The sequence below is a fragment of the Rhamphochromis longiceps genome, linkage group LG4 (genome assembly GCF_057381845.1).
Source record: "Rhamphochromis longiceps isolate RC_006_pf linkage group LG4, R_longiceps_female_GT1.1, whole genome shotgun sequence".
Classification (NCBI taxonomy): Eukaryota; Metazoa; Chordata; class Actinopteri; order Cichliformes; family Cichlidae; genus Rhamphochromis; species Rhamphochromis longiceps.
Window position 1 is genome coordinate 15,906,160 of NC_140560.1, and position 26,555 is coordinate 15,932,714.

General features: G+C 42.2%; 2 protein-coding genes across 2 annotated transcripts in view; one reads left to right on the plus strand and one right to left on the minus strand.

Annotated features, from left to right (window-relative positions):
• Positions 1-26,555, minus strand: part of cacna1ha (calcium channel, voltage-dependent, T type, alpha 1H subunit a) — a 136,839-nt gene that overhangs the window by 24,085 nt on the left and 86,199 nt on the right. The window contains exons 7-21 of the mRNA XM_085403492.1: positions 25,893-26,193; positions 23,598-23,690; positions 22,559-22,797; positions 20,787-21,319; positions 17,927-18,093; positions 17,484-17,678; positions 12,931-13,082; positions 11,330-11,515; positions 11,083-11,200; positions 5,648-5,803; positions 5,123-5,210; positions 4,718-4,992; positions 3,281-3,652; positions 1,449-1,552; positions 768-891 (exon numbers count right to left, since the gene is read on the minus strand). Coding sequence (XP_085259618.1) covers positions 768-891; positions 1,449-1,552; positions 3,281-3,652; positions 4,718-4,992; positions 5,123-5,210; positions 5,648-5,803; positions 11,083-11,200; positions 11,330-11,515; positions 12,931-13,082; positions 17,484-17,678; positions 17,927-18,093; positions 20,787-21,319; positions 22,559-22,797; positions 23,598-23,690; positions 25,893-26,193 — 3,103 coding nt within the window. The remainder of the gene's footprint in view (positions 1-767; positions 892-1,448; positions 1,553-3,280; positions 3,653-4,717; positions 4,993-5,122; positions 5,211-5,647; positions 5,804-11,082; positions 11,201-11,329; positions 11,516-12,930; positions 13,083-17,483; positions 17,679-17,926; positions 18,094-20,786; positions 21,320-22,558; positions 22,798-23,597; positions 23,691-25,892; positions 26,194-26,555) is intronic.
• LOC146671291 (uncharacterized) lies at positions 6,839-9,171 on the plus strand. The gene has a single exon (XM_085405003.1). It carries the CDS (start codon positions 7,105-7,107, stop codon positions 9,169-9,171), a length of 2,067 nt encoding a protein of 688 aa, XP_085261129.1. The 5' UTR covers positions 6,839-7,104.

Here is a 26,555-nt window from a genome sequence, read left to right on the forward strand (position 1 = left end):
TTTGACTCAATGGCTTCAAGGTGGCCAGGTCTCGTGGCAGCAAAAGAAGCACAAGTCACCACCCCAACACCGTGCTTGACAGTCGCTATGGAGTGTTTTTGCTGATATGTTCTGTTTGGTTTTCACCAAACGTGGCACTGTGCATAATGACCATACAGCTCCACTTTGGTCTTATCTGTCCAAGAGACATTGTTCCAGGATTCTTGTGGTTTGTTCAGATGGAGCTTTGCAAACCTAAACCATGCTGCCATGTTCTTTTTAGAGAAAAGAGCCTTTCTCCAGGCAACCCTTCCAAACAAGACACGCTTCTTTGGCTTTTTTCTAACTCTACCTTCATTAACTTTAACATTTGAAATGTTAACTGAGGCTTGCAGAGTCTAAGACATTGTTAATGTAATGTGTTAACTGTTAATGGACAACCTCATATCTGAGGTTGTATTTGCCTAATTTTAAGAACTGTTAAGGACCACATTATTTGCAGATATCTAAAACCTTAGAATTTAAAAAGCGTGTACTTTCTTTTTTACTATGTGAATGTAGTGAAAGACCCCAGTACCCAGACTAAAGCACAAGCTGAGTGTATGTGAAGCCCAAGCAAGAAACCTTTGTTACTACAGGTAACAATGGAAGGGATAAAAAGCATCAAAGCATCACATATAACAGAGGAAATTTTGCCTGTTTCTCTTACTTAATTAAGGATCAGTTATAAGAGATAGAAACTAAATAAAACAGTCCTGGTGTGTATTGGCTGTGCGTGTGTGTCTTACCGTGCTGTCATTTTTTATATCAGGTCTTTCCAGAGCAATGGTGATGCAGTTGAGAAAGATGAAAACTAGAACTATGTGGTCAAACAGTCTGTGAGAGATCACTTTCTGGCACCACATACGGAACCTAAAAAAAACCCCAAAAACAGTAAATTAAAAAAATAAAAAAAACACAGACAAACATACACGCAACTCTGATAAAACAATAAAATATCCATCATTTATTAAAACTGATAATCAAATAAATAATAGTGAGAATTCAGTAAAATATACAAGAGACAGAAATAGTTAAATTAAAAAAAGAAGAACCAGAGAGGAATAGGCCAGTGAGTAAGCAGAAAAATGGATGGCAGAGGGTGACAACAGAACGGACTGAATTCTTCGTATGGATCCGTGTGTGTGTGTGAAACTCATGCTGGTGGGACATAAATCTGCCAGTGCAATCACACTTTGGTGACACAAGCTAATGCTGAAAATGTAAATCATTGTGTCTTAGTATAAATAGTTTGGGGTTAGGTTCGGGTTAGGATTAGTGTAAGTGTAGTAACTGTGATCCTACAGGATTAGGGTAAATCTCCAAGATATGAATGCAAGGATGAAAAGACTACTGTGTGTGTGTGTGTGTGTGTGTGTGTGTGTGTGTGTGTGTGTGTGTGTGTGTGTGTGTGTGTGTGTGTGTCTTACGGATTCTCTGGAGAAAACAGGTACAGCGTCCAGTCTTCATGCTCTTTGCACCATCGGGGCTTCATGTTATGGAACTCCTTCCTGGTCCAGTAGCAAAAAGAAGCCTGCAGAAAACGATGGTTGCACATCAACATCATTAACACCAACAACAAAACTACTTTCTCTGTCAATATCTCCGAACCAACTATAGGTGTCACCTTTGCATTTGGTGAAATGTTTATTACTGTTGTTACCGTCATGTCTGCTACAGTCAAAGCTAAGTGCATCAAATCTCACCCAGTGAAAAACTCCAAATGGTTTGTCTTGCAAATCTAAAGGTTCAGTATTCTGGCAGATATACTTTTTCACATTTTTACACATATTAATATACACATCGAAGCTAACGCAACTGATAAATATTTAATTAATGCTGAGATTGTTGTAGATTAGAAGCAAGGCTACTAAAAGGACGATGCGCTCCTCTCCAAAAATAGACAGCTGCTCCACAAACTATGCATGCAATCTGTAGAATCCGAGCAATAAAAATGTTATTACTTTTTGTTCTGCGTGCACTCCTTAAACCCCGACTGAAGATCAGCTAGAACATTAAATCATGCAAAAAAATCCTTGAAGGTGGAGAAACTGCGTAAGCCCAAGAGCTTTTTATATAACTGAATGCTGCTAAATGTCATTGCCAAAACTATATATTATGTTTATCAGTTAAAAGTAAAATTGTATTATGACGACTCTAATGTGCACAACCCGTCAACAATTACACTGCAGATCCTATTAGAGAGAAGCAATGCACGGCTTTAAGCCGAGTTTCCACGGTGTTGCTGATGTTAGCCGTTCTGCACTTAAATCTATGGGGGCATAGTAAACACGTGTTTCATTGCATAAGTAAAGGGAGATAATTGGGACTATAACAGGCGGACCTCCAACTTAGCTAGGCCACAAGCTCAATAGAAAGTGTTTTGAAACTCATTAAAGTTTGTAATAAAACAAACAGAAGAAAGCTTAGGTGCGCAGCTTCTGCACTTCAGGATTCTAATTAAAAACAACCCAAAGTTAGGCCTCTCAGAAACTGCTTATTTGGCAGGCTGCCCATTATGTGAGCACGTGTGCATCTGGGCGTATCCTGCGTGTGTGCGCCTGTGACAAGAACCAACCGCTCAGCTCTCCTTGGAGTCGAAGCCCATAATCTGAGATAGACACTCACAGAGAAGAACGTGTATGTGCACACCTCAGTTGGCACAACGTGTGCACACACGCAGTGTATACCCTTCCAAGTGTGCATTGAAACACACACCCATGTATCAATACACTGTCTGTATTAAGCCTCACTTATCCACTTCGCCGGGGGAGAGGGCTTTTGTTTCTGCGGATTTCATGGCATTATGAACTCAATTTGGAGCCAATAAACCCATGAACACTGTCGCGTAAGAGGTCATCCAAAACCACCAAGGAGGGGGAAGTGGAAGGGGGCCTCTCCAGGTTTTCCACGCACAAATATATAAGTGTGCTGATTGCATGTACTCAAGTTGTTTTGTACCCACTGAGAAAACAATTAGTGCCTAAACTAATCAATTAAGGCATGACAATTAGTGTCCCTCCAGGCTTTGCAGTGTGAACACAAAATGCACACTCTAATTTATATACAAAAGTAAGCGAACGCAAAGGGCAGAAGGGGAGAACTGCAAGAGGAGAGAAGAAAATGAAATAAAATGTGTAAACAGAGTCACAGAGAGCACAGATTAGGAATTTACATAACATTTCAAAATCCATCCACGAGCATCTGTATTTAATTGTAAAAACGAGCCGCAGAGTAAACGAAACAACCAAATGCCACTTACATCATCGTCCAAATCGTCCTCTGGGGAGGAGTCTTCTTTGGGGTCGGAGTTCACGTTCGGGTTGTAGGTCACGGTCCTCCCATTGCAGTCACCATAGTCTGCTACCACAGAAGGGCAGAGAGTAGACGCCTGCAGCAGTTCCAAGGACCCCGGCTTTAGTCTGTTGTTTCCCCCTGCCTCCACTTTGCCATCCCTGGCATCCTCATCCTCTCCACCTTCCCCAGACAACAAGCTCTCCCGCTCTCCGCTGGTGTCTCGCCTTTTGAGGCTCGGTGCCCTTCCCAGGCTGTTCCAGCTGGAGCGTCGACTTCCCCATGAGCTTCCAGCGCCACGGGGAGGAAGAGGAGAACGCCGCCCGGGACTAGAGAGGCTCTGAAGAGACAGAAAATAGGGGCGAGCGTAATGTGTGGTTGTGAAAATGAATGTCGGTTACAGCAGCTTTTAAGAGGCTAACAGTTAAAACTTTTCATCATCTGCTGAGAGTAGCATCATTTCAAATTTGACAACGTTTCATATGTTCTCATACTTTTTCCCACTCTTCCACAGTAAAATTTCTGATGAGTCTCTCAAACAAGGGCTTTTATTAGCTTAATTTTCATTATGGTTCTCAACCGTTGAGACAGTAATTATCATATTGAATACTGCTTTTCCCACAATCTCTCTCAATGTTGTTAAATTAGCAAGCTGTGAACTACATTTCATAGACATAAAATTGAGACTTGACCAAATGCTTTAGTTACAAACAGTTTTTTGTTCCCGCTCATGTAACACAAGACTATGATTGGCTCTCTGTGTCCAAATTATTTTCCAGTTTTGGAATACTCGCTCTCCTTGTGTCACACTGACCTCCTAATTACGTGTCTTGCAGCTGTAAATGTGGTTAAGTGAGCATGCCCCCTTCAGAGACTACCTTCCCAAACCACCGCTCCCTTCTGCATATGTGTATACACCAGTGAAAATGATATATTAATGTTAAATCAATTCAGCTAAGTCAAGCATCCCTAAAGCCTGACTAAATCATAGCTATTCTCTCACTCAGATTAGAATTCACAGAACTGGTGTTGCTAAATGTCACAAATATGACATAAGTGGATCTGATTGGTTTCTGTGAAATGAAACATTTGAAGCTTGTGATTAGTTCTAGTGTTACCTCACTGGGCTCACTAGCTCTTTAGGCCATATTTGGTACTCCATTTGAAACCACTGGGTATGCACATATGAAGCTGGTCTCATATCTTCTACCCTTTTTAAAAAAATTGTTGATGTGAGTTTTTTTATTTTGAATCAGCAATAAGGAAAATGGATTTTCAAATAAAAGAACAAGCCTCATAACATCTACTGAATCTTCAGTGAGTCCACCAGGAATAATTAACTCATGATTAACTGAAGATATTGTACTGTACATGGTATTTACATGAAGACTTTCATATAACTTACCAGAGAAGGCGGATCGTATGGCTCCACTGATGTTGAGCTTCCCCGTCGGGACTCTGGGTGACCGACCCCTGCCTCAGGAAAACCCAGTCCTACCTCACTATATTGAGGTGCTCCGTCTATGTACATGAGCTCATCCCCGAGGATGGACTCAGGTCCAAGAGAGCTCTTAGGTGTAGGCATGGGTGTGGCTGCTGTGCGCATGATTATGGGAGGAGCCATAGAGCCACGAGGGTCAATGTGACCATTACCTGTCATCATCAGTGAGAGCTTTAGCTCTGTGGAGGAGAGTTATACAGCATATTATAATGCTTCATATTGCTTTATTTCTCCTGCCGCTTTCACTACAGTTTTTACTGATCAATCAGCTGTAAAAGCAGAAAAGGAATATCATGAAAACACCACTACCTGTGTCTCTGAACTGTTCTATCTTCTCGTCCTCATCAAAGTTGTCTGATTTCTTGTCATCATCTGACTCTGACCGATTAGCGTCACCCTGTAACACATGCATACATGACAACAATGATATTTCTGTATTGGCTTCCCATTTTGTTTTGACTTTAACATCACGGGGAAATTTTTTTTCAATCAACACCCAGACCATGAGCAAATTAAATCGCTCCAAAGATACACTGGGTACACATGGTTGAATGATAAAGGACTGATAGTGACTGGGAAATTCCCCTTCCTTTTTATGTTCTTCAAAGGCTTTACTATGCTAAACTACAGGAAATTTGCAGGGAATGAAAAGGACTTTTGTCTTTTATGAACATTATGTGCACCAATATGAGTGCCTTATTACCAGCTTTGAAAATGTAAAACAAGCCTACAAGTAGCATACTGGAAAATGGTGACCGCTCATAAACCAGTACAATCCAAAAATACTGAACCCTTTATTGTATGTAGAAACCAACGAGTCCGAGTTCTTCTCACCTCAGCCTGGAAGCCTTCAACCAAGATGGCCACTAGTAAATTGAAGAGCACATAGTTGCCAAATGTCATAAGAGCAACGAAGTAGAGAGCCGCCCATGGAGAGGTAGAAGCCATGCCGTTATACAACACCACATTCCAGTCCTCCTGGGTAAGAATCTATGAAATGAATGGCACACACAGAGATTTACACACACATTAACAAGAAAGGAGAAGGAGAAATTCAGGACAGGGAAGATGTGAGGTTTAGAGATATGAAACTAAAAGTGGGGATAAGAAGTTCAAGCCTTAGATATTGGCAGAAATTAACATGAAGACATGAAATGCTCGGCTGCTTTTACTGGCGAAATACTTCATTTTCATATACTGTTTGTCTATAGGTTAACATGGGAAGTTTGTGAGTCTACATGTGTTTGCATGTCTGCAAGCTCCATCTCTGCCCTCCTACTTCACTGTGCTTGTATGTATGTGTGTGTGTATACATAAATATGTACACATAAAACATAAAAGTTATAAATTGATTGGCAGTTCAAAGCTTCAGCTCCCTCCACAGATTTTTTTTTATAGGACTGAGGTCTGGAAACTGGCTGGACCACTTCATGACCCTAATGCACTTCTTCTTTAGCCACTTGTTTCTTGCCTTGGTGGTGCTGTATGCTTTAGGACAGTACACAGACCCGTCCATTGGCTTAATGGAGTAAAGTCATCCTGCACCCTTAGCAGAAAAACAGCCACAAAGCACAATGTTCCCACCTCTGTGCTTAACTGTAGGGATGGTGTTTTCTGGGTCATACTCAGTATTTCTCTTCCTCCAAACATGGCGGGTCAAGTTGATGCCAAAGACCCTTGGTGTCATTTGAGCACAGCACTTTCTCCCAAGCTTTCTCTGAATCATTTGTTTTACTAGCCGCCTTAAGACGGGCCTGTACATGTGTCTTCTTGAGGAGGGGATCCTTGTGGGCACTGCAAGACTTCAATCCACTACTGTAGTGTGTTACCAAAGGTGCTCTTGGTGACCGTGGTTCCAACTGCCTTCAGATCATTTGGGATGTCTACCACCTTTCTCATGATCATGAGGACGATTGATGGTCATTTTATAATTCCGCCACTTCTGAATAATGGCACCAACGGTTGTCACCTTCTCATCACCTTTTTGCTAATGGTCTTGTAGCTCATTCCAGCCTTGTGCTGGTCTGCAGTCTTATTCCTGATGTCCTCTAACAACTGTGTGGCTGTGCCTCTGGTGGTGATGAGGTTGTGATGGAAGATCTACCGTTTTCTTAGCTGTGTGTTCTGTCATTTCTCTAGTTTAAGTTTGTTTTGAGTTTTTTTCAGTTTTGTTATATTTTGAGTATTAAATTAAAGCCTTTTTTGAGTTCACGTCTGTCTCCGGAGTCTGCACCTTGGGTCCTATTCCTGCCTGCACACAGCCACACCTAACAGAAGATCGTGACCAGAACATGGACCCAGCAGACTCTGTGTGGTATCAGCGACCCGCAGTTTCTGCCTTCCTCAAGGAGATCGTGAGGGAGGAAGCTGAGCATGCCCAGGAGCTCCAGTCACCCTTCTATGGGTCACGTTTGGCTTTGGGAGGGCCCCGCAGCCTCCAAATGGCTACGGCCGAGCCAGCGTCTATGCCTCGGGCGATCAGGTTGAACACGTGCTCCTTCTCTCCAGTCGCTACACCTCCGCCTTCACCCCTGGAATACCAGTCCGACAAGAGAGTTAAGCGGCGGAGGAAGAAAGATTATGTGACGCCGGACGGTAGACTCACTCCGCTGCAGTCCTTCGCTCTGTTTTTGGGTCTGCCACGTTCTGAGCTTCACAAACTCTCTGCTTCCTCATCGCAGCCCGGTCCTTTGGAGGATTCGCAGCCCAGTTCGCCACCTCCCACTTCCCGGAGGAGGCGACGCTCACACCGTCACCACTCTTTTTCTGCGGAGCAACTCCCGGTGGTGAGTTGTGATTGCTGTCGTTCCTCGGAGCTGGAAACTAACAATCATATGAACACTGCTAAGACTGAGACTATTAAGACTGTTAGACGTGGTGGTGGTAGGAAGTTAAAAAACGTTTTAGAAGAGTCTGTGTTTGCTGAGCCTGCTCCTTTGCACCATTGTGTTCCTGCTCCCAGGGCAGCTCAGGCCCAGCATTCCCCTGCACCTGTTTCAGTGCTTCAGGTGAGGGAGGCTGAGGTCCAGCTGGTCCCTGCTCAGGTGTCTAGGCTGGCTGAGCCTCTGCCTGTCGCTGCACCCGTACCAGCTCCTCGGGTGGGGACTGCAGCTGCCCAGCCGTTGACTGTGCTTGTCCCGGCTCCCAGGGTGAGGATGACCGGGAACCAGTTAGCTCCTGCACCCGTACCTTCTCCTCGGGTGGGAGTGGCTGGTGTCCGGCAGGTACTTGCACCTGTTTCTGTCCTCGCTGGAGGCTCAGGTGAGCCCGTCCAGCAGTTTTCTGTAGGATCCGTAGGCTCAGACAACCTAGTCCAACCATCTGCTAATCCACCACCTCACCCGCCATTACTGCCATCGTTACAACAGTCAATACAACTTAAACTTCTCTCCATAGCTCAGACATTAGCTCACCTATCGGCTCAGTCACCTGCTCAGTTACCGCCTCAGTTGTTTGCTCAGTCTCCTGTCTCCGCTGGAGGGTCCGAGGAACCGCTTCAGCCTCCTCTTCCTGCTGGAGGGTCCGAGGGGCCCTTTCAGCCACCTGTCTTTGCTGGGGGGTCCGAGGGGCCCGTTCAGCCACCTGTCTTCGCTGGGGGGTCCGAGGGGCCCGTTCAGCCACCTGTCTTCGCTGGGGGGTCCGAGGGGCCCGTTCAGCCACCTGTCTCCGCTGGAGGGTCCGAGGGGGCCGTTCAGCCACCACCGGCTCCACCGCCTGGTCCGGCCTCCGAGTCTGCAGCTTCGCCTGGTCCGGCCTCAGCCTCTGCAGCTTCGCCTGGTCCGGCTTCAGCCTCAGCCTGTGCTACGCCTGGTCCGGATTCAGCCTCAGCCTGTGCTACGCCTGGTCCGGATTCAGCCTCAGCCTGTGCTACGCCTGGTCCGGATTCAGCCTCAGCCTCTGCAGCTCCGCCTGGTCCGGCCTCAGCCTCTGCAGCTCCGCCTGGTCCGGCCTCGGCCTCTGCAGCTCCGCCTGGTCCAGTCTCCGAGTGTTCAGCTTTGTCTGCTCCTGAGGTCTCCAATCTGTCTGTTCCTGCACGTCCTGCCCGGCCTGCACGTCCTGTCCGGCCTGCTCGTCCTACACGTTCTGTCCGGCCGATGACTGGACGTCGTTGCCGTCATGGACAGCCCTCTGAACTACGCCGCCGTCGTGGACGGCCCCCTGAAGTACTCCGCCACCAGTGCCTCCCGCCCGGCCGGCCTCCTGACCTGCTCGGTCGCCGTCGGTGCCTCCCGCCCGGCCGGCCTCCTGACCTGTTTTCTGGACTCTTGGACCATCAGCCTCCGGGCCGCCCCCCTGACCTACCCGGGTTTGGACTGTTGTGCCGTCAGCCTCCGGGCCGGCCCCCTGAACTTTTTTGAGACTATTGCCTGGGCCTCTGCGCCTTTCGTGAGCTCTTTTGTTTGTTTGCTTTTGGACTTTGCCTGGGCCTTGGTGCTGTTGTTTTGGACTTTGTTTCTGTGTTTTGTTCTGTTGCTTTCCGGGCTCCAGTGTTTGCACTTTTTTTTTTTTTGTTTTATTGTTTCTGGCTCCTTGTTTGGTTTGTTTCGAGCCCTCCATCCTGTTTCCCCCGCCGCCCACCCTGGTTGGGTTGTTTTTGTTTTTTTGATTTTGATGTTTTGGTTTGGGCTGTCTGGAAGCCAGCCCTTAAGGGGGGGGGGTACTGTTAGGATGCCTGGGTCGTCGACCCAGGGTTTTTGAGTTTATGATATTATTTATACTTTCTAGTTTTTGGTTTCTTTGAGTTCTGTCTTATGGCTTATGTCTCTGTCTTCTTTAGTTGCTCTGTCTCCCTTATCACCTGCATCCCCTTGTCTAGTCCGCGTCTATGTGTATCCTAAGTTCCTATATCCCCGTGTTCAGTCAATGTTTGTGTCTGCCCTGTTCCCACGTCTCTGTTCCCTTTGTTATAGTGCCTGCCCGTGAGTCTGTGTTATGTTTCCTGTTTTACTTTGAAAGTCCATGTCTGATGTTAATGTGTCTGGTTTTGCTTCCCCTTGTCTCGTTAGGCCTGATTTGCCCCAGCTGTGTTTCCCTCCTGTTACCCATTCCCTGATTGCTCCCTCTGTGTATTTAAGCCCTGTGTTTCTTAGTGTCTGTGTCGCGATCTACTGTTTTCTTAGCTGTGTGTTCTGTCATTTCTCCAGTTTAAGTTTGTTTTGAGTTTTTTCAGTTATGTTATATTTTTGAGTACCTAATTAAAGCCTTTTTGAGTTCACGTCCGTCTCCGGAGTCTGCACCTTGGGTCCTATTCCTGCCTGCACACAGCCACACCTAACAGAAACTGATTCTGTGGACAGGTGTGCTTTATAGTCATGATGAGCTGAGGTCAGTAGTATCTGTAATTGACTGACTGTAATCTGTGGGTTGGGTTTGGGATCAAATACATATATTTAACTAAATGAGGGGAAAATTTATTTATAATTTTTTACATAATTTATTTTCTGGATTTTTGGAGCTTGTTCGTTTCTTTCTGAGTAAACTTACAAAGGGATCAAAGAATTATTCCCCCCACTGTATGTGCCATGCATACATTTGTGTGTACTGTAGCTACTCCAGAAAACTACTGCAAGCGTATGACAGTCAGTTCAGGGCAAAATGCTTCTTCAGCACTAAAGTGAGACAGTGCTCTGCATTATGTGTTCTAGTCTTATGCTGAGGCATCCAGTATAGAAAAGAGGACAATCCATGTGCAATTGAACAACCTCCACAGGGAGGGAGAGCAAAAAATAGAAGTGATAGTGAAAGAGAGATTCTGGGGGAAGAATTTTCTACAGCATTGGACCAAGAGAAGACGCTTGGCAGAAATATGCAATATATACACACACACGCGTGCGCGCGAACACACTCTAGACTGACTTTGACATTTGATTTAGACATTTAGAATAGTGTGTCAGACTCCATGCCACCAATAACATGTGAGGACATGTGCAGTAATTTTTATTTATTTCAGTTCTTTGTAAGATGGAGGCTTCAGTTCACCACCTTATCTGTAATTTCATCAGAACCCTCCCTAAGCAATTTATATAGGCCATGTGGTTATTCCTATATATCTGTCTCTTTCTGTTTTTCCCTGAAGCAGAGGCGGCGCGGACAGGTTATTATAATGGATGCCTACAGTATATGTATATTATAGCTGTAGATACAGGTAAGCTCGTATTTTGTTATCGTCATGCACAGTTTGGACAATGTGACATAAAAATAGGAAAGCAAAAGCCAACTTATAGATAATTCAAACTTATAGTGTTGCACAGTGTAAGTCAGAAACTAACCTGGAACACAGTGACAATGGCCCAGAGCAGACTGTCAAAGTTCTTTCGGTCAGGGATGGTGTCTCCATTCTCTGTGCGAAAACTAAATTTACACCCAAAAAGATGCATGCCCAGTATACTGCAGAGAAAAAGGAAATGCAGACATATTCATTTGGATGTTTGCATTAATACTCATCAATATTCCATCACTAGAAAGTAGCCTGAAGAGAGACAGGTGGGAAAAATGTTAAATCTGTTTAGCCCCTACCTAAAAGTGAAGATGAAAAGCATGAGAAGCATGCAGAAGGTGGCCACATTGTCCATTGTCTTCATCAGCACTACGAGTTGTCTCCTCAGAGCGGGTAGGAAGCGAACCAGCTTCAGAACTCGTAGCAGACGAAACGTTCGCAGGACTGACAGCCCACCGTCTGCTTGGCCAATTATCTCCCACACACTGAGAACAACCCACAACAAAGTATTAAAATACTGGACAACTTCAGTAAATTTGTTTGTGAAAAAACACATAAACAAAGCAAAACAAGAGGACAAACCTCCACCAAGGCTGCTCACTTTCCAGGCAGTACTAAAGGTGGCCAGATCGATCCAAATATCCATAGTATCAATACCAATGGTGGTACTGATATCAGGTCGATATTAACAACATAGGATTGATAGTTTATGTCTATTCCCCAAATTGATGATTCATCTCATAAATCATGACACACTGCTCTCACCTACAAAAGCTGCCTTTATAAGTTCAAAATATCGGTAACAGTATAGGTATTGGCACTACTGACCCTGTATTTACTTTGTATTGGATCAATACCAAAATTTGCAGTATCGCATAGCATGAGTGTTTACTTTTAACCAAATATATTATCTTTTTATATATTTATTGTATTTTATTTGTTCTTTTTAAAGTTACTTTAAAAATGATATATTTTTTCAAAAATATATATACATTTACACTTATTCAGGAACATTGCTCATGTATTTAAACAGTTATAACCTGTTACTGTAATGTACATAACAAACTCATAATAAAATAATGAGACATTTAGAATCTCCATATATAGTTAATAATATATAGTTACATCATTAACTATAAATAGAGCTATAAGACTTATTTATTATTATTATTATTAGTTATTATCACTTTGACATTCAAATCAATCTATTGACCTTGAAGGAGAGGTCAAAGGTGAAATGTGACATATTTTATTTCATTTTATTCTAATATGTTATTTTCTATATGTTAAACTAAATACCTTATCTATAAGAATTATATCAATTTTCAACCACTAAATCATTATGTTTACTTTGAAGTTTTAAGCCAAATTTGAATCGACTGTTAATATGATTCCACTCTACAACCCTACAAAGTTTTATTGAAATTCATCTAAAAGTTGTTGAGCTAACATGTTTGCAGGCACAATGATGACACGCATGCACACACTACCAAAAACACGACATCCTTGGCAGAGGTAATTACATGTGTGTTTTAAAGTGGCTCACCAGTAGTAACAGGATTATCTGTAGTGATTAGAAAGCTAATTCTATTTCAAAAGCAAAAGTAACCGAACATCACAGTTTGAAAGGCCCAAAGCTAAATGAGAGCCACACTGCAAACCTCAACTGACAGAGTAAGGAGTCTGCTGAGGCAGCAAGTGACGTGTGTTCCCTTATGACTGTGACAATCTTACCAACAGAAGAGATGCTACAGCACTGAACCTGACAACTGAAACCTCAAGTTGGTGAGAAATTAGACACACGCTATACCTCCAACTGTTACTTGTCTGCTACTGATTGCTTTGGTCTCTCTGCACTTTCTTCTCTACGTGGAGACAAAACAGCACGGATAAATACTACCTGATGATAACAATGATGCTGTCAAAGATGTTGTATGGGTTCCTGATGTATCCAAACAAGCCGAAAGCCAGCAGCATGAAACCCATCTCCAGGACAAACATGCTGGTGAAAACGATGTTGCTGATCTCTAACACATCAGTCAGTTCCTCGGGCTGGATGGAGCAAAAGAAAGAGAATGCAAAAGAAAAGAAGAGGGGGGAGGAGGGCATGGGAGATAAAGCAGGAAGGAAAACAAAAGAATGAAGAAGCAAGATAGTTAGTAAGTCCACTGTATTACCTCCAAGCCTTTGTGCCATGAGCTGAGACATTATCAGTCAACATCAGAGCTGCAGCCAGGCCCTATCAATCAATATAGGGCCAACACCAATCTATAACTGCTAATCTACTTCACTTACCACATTACACTCAGTGATCCAGCAAAGATTTAACCGAGGCCCTCTTGTAAAACGTCAAATCTTGTATTAAAAATTCTGCATTTTTGCGCTCCAGTAAATTTTCTGGTGCCACATCCTGAGTTCATACACTGCGTCTCATCAGGACAAACTAACTAAAGCATTGCAAGTCTGTTGTTTGTCTGCGAGTCTGCTGGAAAACCATAGTTACATTATTACAAATCCATTGTAATAGCGCGTATGTGAATGTGGACTTTCAACATTGCACCTCAGTCTCACATCATTCTCCTGCACGAACATTAAATGCTCTTAAAAAATAGCCCTTCAACCACCAGCCTTTTTATTACATTTCGTTTTACTTGCTAAGTATCAAGAGTCTTTGCTAACAAGCATTGTGCAGTCCCAAAATTCACACGTAATGAATATTTATGATCCCCACATGACTGAAACCATAAATTCTCTCTACTCTCCCTCACAGTTTGTGAAACTCTTTAGCTTGTGATAGATTTTAGTTCTCATGCCACAGAAGGAAGACTTATTAACACCACTTGTGACTCTCTGCATATGTGGGAGTCAACAAGCAGTAGACCCAAACCCCCAGGCCCATAACAGATAGATCATATTTATGAGTATCACTGACAACGCTAATATACATACACTATATTGCCAAAAGTATTCGCTCATCTGCCTTCACATGCATAGGAAATTTAGTGATATCCCATTCTTAATCCACAGAGTTTAATATGATGTCAGCTCACATGTTGCAGCTTATGAGCTTCAGCTCTTCTAGAAAGGCTGTGTGTTTACAAGAATTTTTGACAATTCTTCCAAAAGTGGACTTGTGAGATCAGACACTGATAAGGCCTGGCTTGCAGTCTCCTCTAATTCATCCTAAAAGCGTTCTATCAGGTTGAGATCAGGACTCTGTGCAGGCCAGTCAACTTCCTCCACACCAAACTCACTCATCCATGTCCTCATGGACCTTGGTTTCTGCACTGCTGTTCACAAGAAGTTGGGAGCATGAAATTGTCCAAAAAGTTCTTGGTATGCTGAAGAATTTAGAGTTTCTTTCACTGGATCTAAGGGGCTGAGCCCAACTACTGGCAAACAACCCCACACAACTTTACACTTGGCACAATGCAGTCAGACATGTACCGTTACCCTGGCAACTGTCAAACCCCGACTCGTCTGTCAGATTGCCAGATGGAGAAGTGTGATTCATCAATTAAGGAGCACATCTCCACTTCTCTAGAGTCCACTGGCGGCGTGCTTCCAACGCTTTGCATTGTGTTTGGTGATGTAAGACTTGGATGCAGCTGCTCAGCCATGTAAACCCATCCCATAAAGCTCTTGACACAGTGTTCTTGAGCTCATCTGAACGCCACATGAAGTTTAGCGGTATGTAGCAAGTGATTGGTACACCTGAATTTGTTGATGTGGATGGGTGAGTGAATACTTTTGGCAACATAGTGTACTTCTTTGCTGACCTTAACAACTGCCGAAAAATGTATGTATGGTACATCTCTGTCAATATCATGCGTACCCACTGATAGTACTTGTGTTATACAGTGCTAGATTGACAGTAGTTTAAATGCTTGCTGCTAAAGCTGTTATAATTGTAAGCCCATTATCAATATGAATTGCGTTTAGTAATGTGGAGTAAGAACAGGGTTGTGTAACAAATTAACAAATTATACAGCATTTTTGCTGATGAGCTTGTGAGTTAACGCGGACTTTCAGGGAGTTTAAAAACAACACCAGCATGGGGGGGAGGGAGGGAGGCACAGTAGTAATGTCAAGGGACTCAAATATAACTGCTGGTGTCTTGTGTTGTGAGAGAAAGAATACAAGTTGTTGTTTTTTTTCAAAGACAAAACATCCCACGAAAAGCCTAAAATAAATTCAATAAAACTTCAAAAGAGCTGTCAGGAAGCGTTTGTCTTGGGCAAATATAGTACTAGACACATGTATTATTGTTTAACACTGGACTTAATGGCATTTTCAGTACCTCAGTGGCCCTCCGTCTTTACACTGGAGAAGTGAAAAAGAATTTTGCAGATGATTCTTATTCAGTCTGTGTACCACTTAACAGCATGTTGAAAAAGGACAGCACACTATGTCTGACATGGTAGAATAAAATAAATGAAAACAACTCCAGGGTATAGAGCTGTGGGTGCTGCTACAGCTAACCTGGTTGAGTGGGATCCCTGCACGCCCAAGGCTACACAACAGGGCCTGGGTTTGAGTTCACGCCACAGCAAAAGCTACATATGCTACTCCTTTCACCTTCAAAGAAAAGCATTTTTAAGTTGTTGGGCAAATGAAAAACAAAACTGGACTGGAAAAGCTGAAAAAAGCACTTTTCTTCATATTAATAACGACAGTGAAGGTGCCTTTGAGTCGTCAGCCTCATGAAACAATCGACTCTGTATTGCTGCGATCATTTGAAACTGAGAGGTTTAACAATTATAACAAGCTCTTAAGCGTATATCAATTTGTTTTATGGTCCCCATCGAGCACTCTGGACTATTGCTTTAGATGCTGTTTTCTACTTCCACCCTTACATTTGACCAACGGTGATCAATCAAAATGAAATACTCTCAGTACCCACAAGGAGGCATTTCGAGTGTAGAATTTTGAACACAGCTCTGCATATGACCTTGCCCTTAGGAACAAGAGGACAAAAAGCAAAACGGAGACTTGCATACCTCACACCGTACAAAGCAGTGTACAGAAAAAAACATTGATTATCGTAATACCAGCCCTGTAAAAATCTAAGCCTAATCATGTGGACTCAGTTACGCAGTGTACCTTAACATCTATTATGTATTTAATTTTACACGGTGAACCCGTGAATGTTAATCAGGGACAGGATTAATACAACTGTAACATACATGAACGTTATGCACATAAAAAAATCTTTCACATGTGAACCAAAGTAACCAGAAACCTGTTATTTCTTATGAGAATTAAGTAGGTACGTTTAAAATTGCACAAATTGCATTTGTTGTTGTCAAACCACCTTTGATTAAGTAACAAGAGACACAGTTTTTATGTTGCAATCAAGGCCCGCTAATTTGTAATTTAATTTGTAATGAAATTTGTGAGGTTAAAGATCAGCTCAGCACCTCATCTGATGGGTGCCACGCTCCATGTGTGAAAACTATGCGCACGTCAGTTTACACCTCGATTTTACGTTCGGCCTATTTCTAAAATGAAATCTAAATGCAGCCAAAACAAGCATTGATCGCCTCCCTTGTTCTCTTTTCCTCTCTCTTTGTGTCTCTACACACATACAAAGTCTGCACTATGCCTCCCACATTTATACACCTCTCCGCGCGCACGCAGCTACACTCATAGTCTCAAAAAGTTGGCGAGGTGTAACATATGTGGGATGATGACTACTGAAGGGAGGAGGAACTCGTATTTAACACTTCGCTTCATGTGTATGTGTGTGCTTGAGTGTGTGTATGTGTGTGTCATTGCCCTAAAAAGGCCATGGTTCTTCTAGTCGCTCCTTATGTTTATGCCACTAAGATAGAAACACACTCACATGTGCGCACACACGCGCACACACATCCCCCTGGAGAGGGAGACATGGAGACACAGAGAGAGAGGAAAGAAGGGAATGGTCTTTGTTCATGCACCAGAATCTCTTCTTTGAATTTGTAGCCATTTCCAGACCTGCTGGGAAGTGAAACAGCTCCTATGTGTAAATGTGAAATATCATTACATAAATGTGTCCGTGTGACACCGGAGAAGGGAAAGAGCAATGGTATTATTTAATGTAAAACTTTCCAGATGTTGGCCACATAGGATAAAGTCGAAACTGTGAGTCTGGAGTGTGTGACAGTGCCTGGACGTGTAATTTATGTGTGAGAAAGAGGAAACAAGTGGGTGCTACTCCTTCCACCCCCCTCCTTCCCTTTATTTCCTTCAGCCCCTCAGCCCTCTTCACTCTGCCTCCATCTCTAACTCTCGTTTCCTCTCATTCAGACTCCCAGACTGAACGAGCCATAAAAAGGCATTTGTTTAAACACACTTGCTACCCGTTTTCACTAAACTCCTGTCACCAGTAGTCCTCTTAGCTTTAAACCACTGATTTGTGTCATATTCCCAGAAAAGCAAAATCCGCCCGACACCCTATCCCCTGTGTCTTACCTGCTCGTGGTACTCTATTCCCATGCTGAGAGTATTCACAAGAATAGCGATCATGATCCCGCGGTTGAAGTATTTACTTTCCACAATCCTCTTTAGTTTTTCCCTGAGGTCCCTCCAGGCACGAACCACTCCATTTTCGTATTCAACAACCCCACGGCGTCTGCTCCGACCCCTCACTCCTCTCACATCGGCCCCCTGGATACAAGATTTTGGATACAATAAGTCAAAACACCAACAAGGACGTCTTGTGCTTTTTAATTACTGTAGTTTTAGGCGCTATGCAAAATAATCCACAAATACAACACTGTGTTAGGTTTGAAGACTAAAAGATTGTATTTATTTATTTATATACCATGCTCATCATCATTATATGTCTAATCAACACTTGTGAATTAATCATCAAGGTTTAAAATCATCATTAGTCCACAACCATCCATTCTGACCTGAGGGAAGTCGTGTAGTCCATCTGCCTCTCCCTTGCCTCCCTCTAGGTCTCCCAGTTCCAGCTCCAAGGTCTCCAGGCTGCTGGCACACAAAGGGCAGCTAAGTAGCTCCAAGAGAAGAGGGCTGGGCACCATACCCGCCAGCTGGTAGAGCAGCCGCTGGCGACCTGAAAGGAAGAACGGGTGATGATGGTCAGACATTGCTGAAGGAGTTTCTATAACTGTCCTATGTGTTTATCTTTAATGAGCAAACATGTTTTGGTTTGGTAATTTTTTTTTACAAATTATATTAAATTAATATCGACTTCCCAGTATATTGGTATTGATATTTATAACAGCAATTAATTGAACATTTTTAAAGTTGAAAAAAAAGGCCACAAGAGAAACACCCTTCAAGCACGATATGAATGCTGCCATTGTACAGTCTGTCCACCAGAGGGCGCTCAGCTCCCCAGTTTACAACATGTTTTGAACACCGCAAACAAACAGCTAATCCAAGTTTAGTCTTATCGAGTGTAAGTGCGTAAATAAGAACAACACACATTTTTTAATGAAATCTTTTTATATTTGTGTGTCTGAAAGAAAAGAAAATATTGGCCAATATATCAGCTTTTTAATACCACCAAGTATCAGCATCAGTCCTATTTCGGTCCGACTCTAACATTATATATTCTATATCCTGCTGTAAATCAAGTAAATCAATGTAAATAAATCAAGTTTTTAAATGTAAATATAAAAATAAACTTTCTTAAAATTACATATTTGAAGCAGGGATCATCTGTAAGTAGGTATGGTGATATTATTAGACAACTTAAGAAATCAATGAAAGTTAGGCTCTAATTTGCATCTTTACTACTAAAGCACATCATATATTTCGACATTAGCTTTGATTTACGTTTGATCCAAGTGTATTCTTTATCAAAACTATAAATAATAGAAAAGATAAAAGATCTGAAGTCCCCATTAGCAAAGTAGGACCAACTCTATGTAGTATAAAGCACCGGGAATCATTGGCGAGTCCTTTACTGCAAAGCACTTGCTGGTGCTTGTTAAGCTTACTGTTGTAAAAGTGGAACAGTTGGAGGGGAGTAAAAATGAGTGCTTCTACATGTTTATGTGGTCGACTTTTTTATAAGGACAACATAAAGAGACAAAGAGACAAACCTTGTGGTATAACGACCCAGCTCGAAGACATTAACATAAGTGAAATTTTGCATTTTGTGCTGAAGGGCCGTCCTTTTCAGCACGCGGCCAGCACACATTAAGTTTCCGCAGTGAGTACTGCAAGCTCGCCCACAGTTTGAGATCTCGGCTGCCTCGTCTCACCTTCTGTTCTCTGACTGGAGCCTTTTAAAATCAGTACAGAGGAACTGCAGAGCAAAGCACAGCTGAAAACTAACACAGGCAAAGCTTGACTTCTGAAAACGTCAGCTCTTCAAAAGCAGCTTTAACAGCACATAAAGTTGTTTACAACACTGTCTATACCCTGAGCTATTAAAAAAGGTTTGTGTGTGCTCTCATTGTATTTTATTGTCATTTATAATCTTAAACACTTCTCCAGTTCTTGACATACTCACAAATTACCTTCGCAAATTCCATCAGAGTACAAAACCCTTGTCCGGGGAAAATTTTGTTTAAACTGATCCCATCGTATAAGGTTATTCAATAAGGCTACAATTACAGTGAAATCAGAGGGCTACAGAGCTGAAAATATTCCCAAGAACATGGTCCTCCAAAAGTGAAGAGGAACCAAAAACATGATTCACACTCTAAAGCCATACCTTATAAGGTTTAGCAGATAGTGAGTTACCTAACAGTGCTGAAAGCAAACAGAACACATCCCCCTTCAAATGAGTAAATATGTGATCTTTACTACAGAGTACAATTTAGGGTGATATTTTTTTAAGCATTGCACTCACTCTCCAAAAGGATTCAGGCTGCTTAACATCAGTTTCTCGTGCTTACTGTTAGTCTCACCCTTTAATGACACAACAGAAATGTCTTTCATACCATTTCTGCGCAGCTCCTGTCTTTCTGCTCTCTGTTATTTTCTCGGTATCCCCGAATCCAGCCCTCCTTTATGTGTCCTCCCCCAGCTCTCTTCTCTTTCTTTTTATTGCTCTAATTTATTTTTCTCTTGGCGGCCTTCTTTCAGCTTCTCAATGCGGGCCTTAAATCTTTCATACTTTATGAATACATTAATAAACTCCATATTTTCTTCCTTCCTCAGCCACTTGTTTTCAGAATACCATAACACACCTGCATTCCTGTTTACATTCCTTAACACTCCATACTTTTCCTCCTTTAACTGTTCCCCCCACACACTGTGTTGATTCAGTCAGTCCTGCCCCTTTATCCACTTCTCTGCGCTGATGACTTTAACATTTGAGACATGGATTTCCTGTCAGGGCTCTAAGTGCTTCTTGAGACTCATGCACACACACACCGCAGAAGCAGCCACGGGCTATTTCAGGTCAAGCTTGGGATGAGGACGCAGGGTAAAAGAAAGAGCACTGAATGAAAGTGAGTGTGATGACAAAACTATAATGGAGCCCGAGGGAATTCTAAAGCGTCGCAAAGAGAATGTGAAGGAGACTTAAAGGACGGTGGAAGACAAATAGCGAAAGAAAAGCTTTATTTTTTCACCTTTTATCTTTGTAAGATATTTGGTTGTGGTTTAAACACTCTGAAAGTGGCAGCTTCCTTTAGCTGACTCACCTCTGATCTTTCTGACCAGAAAAACAATGGTGAGCAGTAAAGTGTGGTATTCCCATAGACGCAGATTCAACATCCATATTTTTCTGGATTCTACAATTTTGAGATCCACCCATGTGTCTGTGTGCAGTGATTGTTTTCTTACTGTGCTGTCCCATGAGCTGGTAAAGCTTGGTCAGTGTCTCGGCGTGCTCAGAAGCCGGGTGGTTCGGCGGATGCTCCAGACAAGAACCGCACTGCTTTGAGTGAGGGGGTGGCGTCTTGCTGCTATAGCTGCACACAAAAGACGGCAGAATGGTGGGATAGTTCATCCCCCCGTTCAGTCGCCCGAGTAATGAGCCCACGCGCTGGGTGACAGTGGTCGAGTTATCGTTGTTTCCATTTGCACTTCCCCTCCGAACGGTAAGCGACTTCATCTCCAGTTCCTCCCCGACTTTGATGTGTCCTTCTCTGTCCACGTGCTCTGTGGTTGCCACGCTGACGGTGTGCTGCCCGCCATTGCTGAGACGACAGTGCTGATGCTGATGGTGTTGTAAAAGGTTATGGATTGGCCTCAACCACAATGCGTTACCTGGGCCTGACCCTCCGCAGCCCCTGCTGGAACCGTGGCCATGCCCATTACCTCCACCATTACTGCCTCCACTGCTGCCATTAGGATTCACCTTTTTACGACGTTTACTGTTCAGAAAAAAAGAGACATGAATAATAATTAAGGGTGGCTAGTAATAAATAGTAATATTTATTCAAGATAGATTTTTGTTTATTTGTGTTTGCATCAGAATGCATTTCTAATATATTTCTGGCAGGCACAATGTAATTCTGTGAGGTGCACGGTTGGCAAATCCCGCAAAATGATTGCAAATTAACAACAAAACATAAAAGGGATGTAGAGAATTAATATATTGGGTAGTGGAAAAATAACACTGGTTGTTTTAATTATTTATTTATTTATTGCCAGGGGAGAGTTGTTGAGTGAAGATCTTATCGTGTTTTTTGCTAATTTACTGATCTCAACTTCTGAAAGCAATTAACTAGATAACGAAAATTAAAAGTGTGTACTAATAGAGCCATATTAGGTGAGCCTGTCACATAGCCTGGCAAGTTGTTAGGGAACAATGAATTTCATGACCATTTGGCAAGTGGTTAGTGGCAGTAGGTGAGAAATCAAGTGCAAAAGCCTCAGTCACATGGGCCTAGATGCCACTGAGTGACCAACTGGCCAACATAGGGTGGATAAAATAGGTACTCCCTAAACATTTGGCAAATGGTTGCTGGAGGTCACTGGGAGTTGTTATGTGGAACTGGTCTCAAGAGTTATATGGTGATCCACCAAAAGATTCCTTGTTACTGTTTTGGTTGCAAGGAGATATCCAGCATTGTGCAGTAGTAGTAGTGAAATGGATAAAAGTGTTACACAATTCAGAAATGGAGACTTTTCATGAAAGTGAAAGCTGGGTTGCAGTGCACTTTTACCACAGCTCAGATAGTAGGTATTGAGTGCTTACAGACAAGTCAGTCTTCCGTGCGAACTACGGGCGACCGCAGGAACCTCATTTTTCCATAGGTTGCCATGAGGTCTCAGACCAGTCTGGGGTGCTAATAGTGCAACTTAACCTAAAAAAGCACCATGTGATGGTTTCTCTTTTTTTGCATTGTGTTGGATTAGAGATTCTTTTCATCTTACCAAAGTTACTTGGCATTTTTAAGGTTGATGTTGAGGGCTTTAGAACAAATTGTCCATTACATTTACCAATACATTTTTGAGCTATCATCTCCACCCTAAGTAACAAAGTCCAAGTTGCTGTTTTTTTGCTAACATCACCACACAACACATTTATTGCTACGTCATTAGACATTTCTAGACATATTCTACAGAATTAAAAACAAAAAACAAAAAAAAAACAACCTGTAACGTACCTGTGCCAGCCAGAGTATATCCTCTGGAGCCTGCGTGTAAACTTGCGGTAAAGATGGCTAATGTAGCGTAGCATCTCTTCATAGCACGAGCCCGGCTCGCTGTAACTGGCAAGTGTGGAGTCGTTTGACATGTAACGAGCACGCTGCTCCCGCATCAGTGCATTCTCCCTTTGCTTTGTCTCGGAGAATTGGGTGGCAATGACCACGAGGCACAAGTTGATCATGAAGAAAGAGCCCACCTGTTTGAAAAGGGAAAGGTAAAGAAAGTGCAAACCACAACAACAACACCTAAAATGATACAGTGTGTTTAACTGAGTCAAAGCCTGCTCCATAAAAGTGTTGATTTAGGGTCATAAAAGTATTTCACCTTTAATTCTGTATAAAGAATCAAGACAGTGTTTACTTTATAAATATTTGACTCACTGTTGACTTTATGCCTCCTTACGGTGTAAAAATATAAGGAGCATTATTAGAGCTTATTCATTATTTGAGATGCTACCTGCTTGGTCAAACACTGTAAACATAAAACTGAAAAGTTTTTTAGTTACTTAGAAATAATTAAATTTAAATGATCCTCCAATGAGTTGGCTTTGTCCTTACTATAACTTTGAAATGTCAACTCAATAATGAAATGTATGCTAAATATGTCATTAGCGTGTGGTACTAAAAGATGAATTGCAAATTAGATGAGCACTTTCTCCACCTGGTTATTAATTCCTCATTTTGTATTGAAAGTACTTAAGTGCAGTCAGTCTGAAAACTAAATCCAGTGTCTGTTTTTAGTTGACTAGGTCAATTAAAAATCCCAAACCAGGGAAAATTGTCTATAGACAGCTGTCTCCTCAACAAAAAGTCGATCAGGCTTAGAAAGCTGCAGGCGTTCACATTTATCTGAATTAGTCCTTTGCAAAAATGAAAAATAATGGTCCTTTAAAACAAGATATTTTGGACCCAATCACGTTTTGTCGTTGCTTCAAGGCTCTAGCAAAACAAGAGAATATAAAGAGAAGTTAAACAAAAAAAATAATGAGGTACTTACAATAATGAGCAGTATAAAATATATAAAATTATAGAAGGAGTGAGCATCCATGACATAGTACATGATGTCTACCCAGCCTTCTAGTGTGATGACCTGGTGATAGAGGACAAAAAGACAGAGAGTGGGAGCCTTTTAGTTTCAATAAAAAGCAAACATTCCTATATAGCTCTGCCCATTACTTTTTCTTCAAAAATGGCATAGACACCCACACATGTACACCAATACCCAGAGACACATACGCACTCCAGTATACAGCAATCAGATTTCCAGTTATGTTTTTAATGGCTATTCTTCTGAAGAAAGTCTGCAGTGTCCCTAAAACATGTTATAAAGGATGTGTGTGTTTGTGTGTGAGTGCTAGTGCAAAAAAAATCAAACAATTCTCTCATGTAGCCACTATGCTAATGAGCATTTGAGATTCTGAGACTTGAAAACGGTGGCTAAGTTCAGCCAAGCTGATAATACAATCACACCTCAACATTTACACCTCAGCGGAGCCTGAAACACCACTGCAAAAACTGACGGAGCATGCAGATTAGCAGGAATGTATGTACATTAGGCTCAGATGCCAGCACATACCTCTGTGTGAATGGAAAATTGTGAACAAGCATACCAAAAACAGACACCACACATGCGTAAAATCCACCTACACACAAACAGGGAGACATGCACACACAAGCACCCAGAGGAGACTACTCTGCTCTCTAATGCAGAAGATCAACCAAGGAGTTCATATGTGTCAACAGTAAACGTATGCTAAACAAACCATACATAGGTACAAAACATTTAGCCAAGAACATCTATGCAGGTCTTGTAAACTGTACATTTACCACCTGATTACCTCATTCACTTAACTAACCAAGAATTTAAATGTCAGCTCTAAAGGCACATATTTTGTAATCAGTTCCTGATTAATTCACCACAGGATTCCTAATTCATTATGGACGTGGACAAATCGAAATACAAATCTTGGGCTGTGTTAAGCCATTTTGCGAAAGGCAACTGTAGTATATATGTGAAGGAGCGATATTATGACACCGTGTAGCTGAGAGAGAACACAGAAGTAAACAGATTATCCAGTGGCTTCCAGGCCAAGCTTGCAAAAATACAATTACCTGGTTTCTCAATGCCACTTCACTCTATTTAAACTCTATTCCAGATCAAGGAGACACAGAATAAGCCTGATTTACTCTTAAAGTAGTAAATAGCAGTGAAGACAGTGATGTCACCTTTTGGTTTCAGAAATCCATCGTCATCTTGGTTGCAAAAAAACCCACTGGCTGTCAAACCGCTTATATGTTAGCTTAGTAGCCTAAGTTAGCTTGGTAACCTAAGCTAACAGGTAACAGAACTTAACAATTATTTATTATATTATATAAATGAGTAAAAATTTGTGATTTGTGGGTTAAGAAGATAGAGTAACATCAGCCTTCATTTATTTATACGATTCATTTTAAGCTAGTATTAGTGTGAAATTGTTATGAAACGCCTGCGTGCAGGCAGGAAAAGGACCCAAAGTGCAGACTCTGGAGACAGACGTGAACTCAAAAAACAGCTTTAATGCTGAACTCAAAAGGGTAACAAAACTGAGAATACAAAATAAGCTTAGACAGACAGACAGACAGACAGACAGACAGATGAGGGTGGATAAGAGTAGATCATGACACGGACACAGAGAAACACAGGGCTTAAATACACAGAGGGACCAATCAGGGAAAGGGAAACAGGAGTGAAACACAGCTGGGGCAACTCAGGCCTAACGAGACAAAGGAAGCAAAACCAGACACATTAACGTAAGACACGGACTTTCAAAGTAAAACAGGAAACATAACACAGAGACACGGAATTGACAAGGGGATACAGCTGACAGGGGAGACAGAGCAACTAGAGAACACAGAGACATAAACCATAAGACAGAACTCTAACAAAGAAACCAAAAAACTAGAAATGATTAATAATATAATAAACTCAAAACTCGGGGGCAACGACCCAGGCATCCTAACAGAAATGTCATTAAGCTGAAGATTTTCATTTATATTATGTCAGTGTTAGGGGATGAAATGAAACCCTGAGACAGTCAGGTGAGAGTAAACAGTTACTGTGTTCGGTAGTATGTGATATTTTCTAGTTTGAGGTTACTCTATATGGATAAAATGCCCAGTCCAAATATTGTCTTTGGTGATTTAACAAACAACAAAACTGAAAACCAAAACTTCCAAAACTATGGCAAACAGCAAATACTGGTTTCTGGGTTTTACCTTCTGCAAACAAATCTGCGCATTTGTCCCCGCTTACCTGGAATATGGCTATCCAAGCATAGCCGATATTGTCAAAGTTGACAGCTCCCCTGTGAGGGTTGAGCTCCCCTGGGCGGCAGTCGTTGTAGTACTGATACCAGTTAACACAAAAGTTACCGCTGGCAACACTCCTAAAACTCAGGTCAGAAGCCGGCAATGTGCATTCGAGCCCGTCTTGAGAGTAGGGTGGCACATCTTTGCAACGCCGCATCCCGTTTTCGCGTGGAGCCGAGCAGATAAACGGGCTGTCTTCACCTTCCTCAGACATGTAATAAGGATTTAAAGACATGTTGTACATTCTGGATTAAAAAAAGAAAAAGAATAACACAAATATCACTGCGAGCACACGCATGTGGGCAAACATAAATACCCCACAAATTACAGTCAGTGTTCTCTTCTTCCAAAACATCTCAGTCAGAGATTTCCACTCTAATCAGCAAATCATCTCAACAATATGGTAATAGGATTGATGAACTCTCTGTCTTATAATTGCTTAGTGGCTTAAAAATCAAATCATGACTGCAGCCAATACGTCGTGTTATAAAACCTCAACACGAATGACTGATGATTTCGATGAGGCTTCTCAGTTATTTCTGGTTTGCTTCTCTTGTTTTGGGGGATCTATAGAGATAATATAGGAAGTTTGTATTTCCTGTAAATA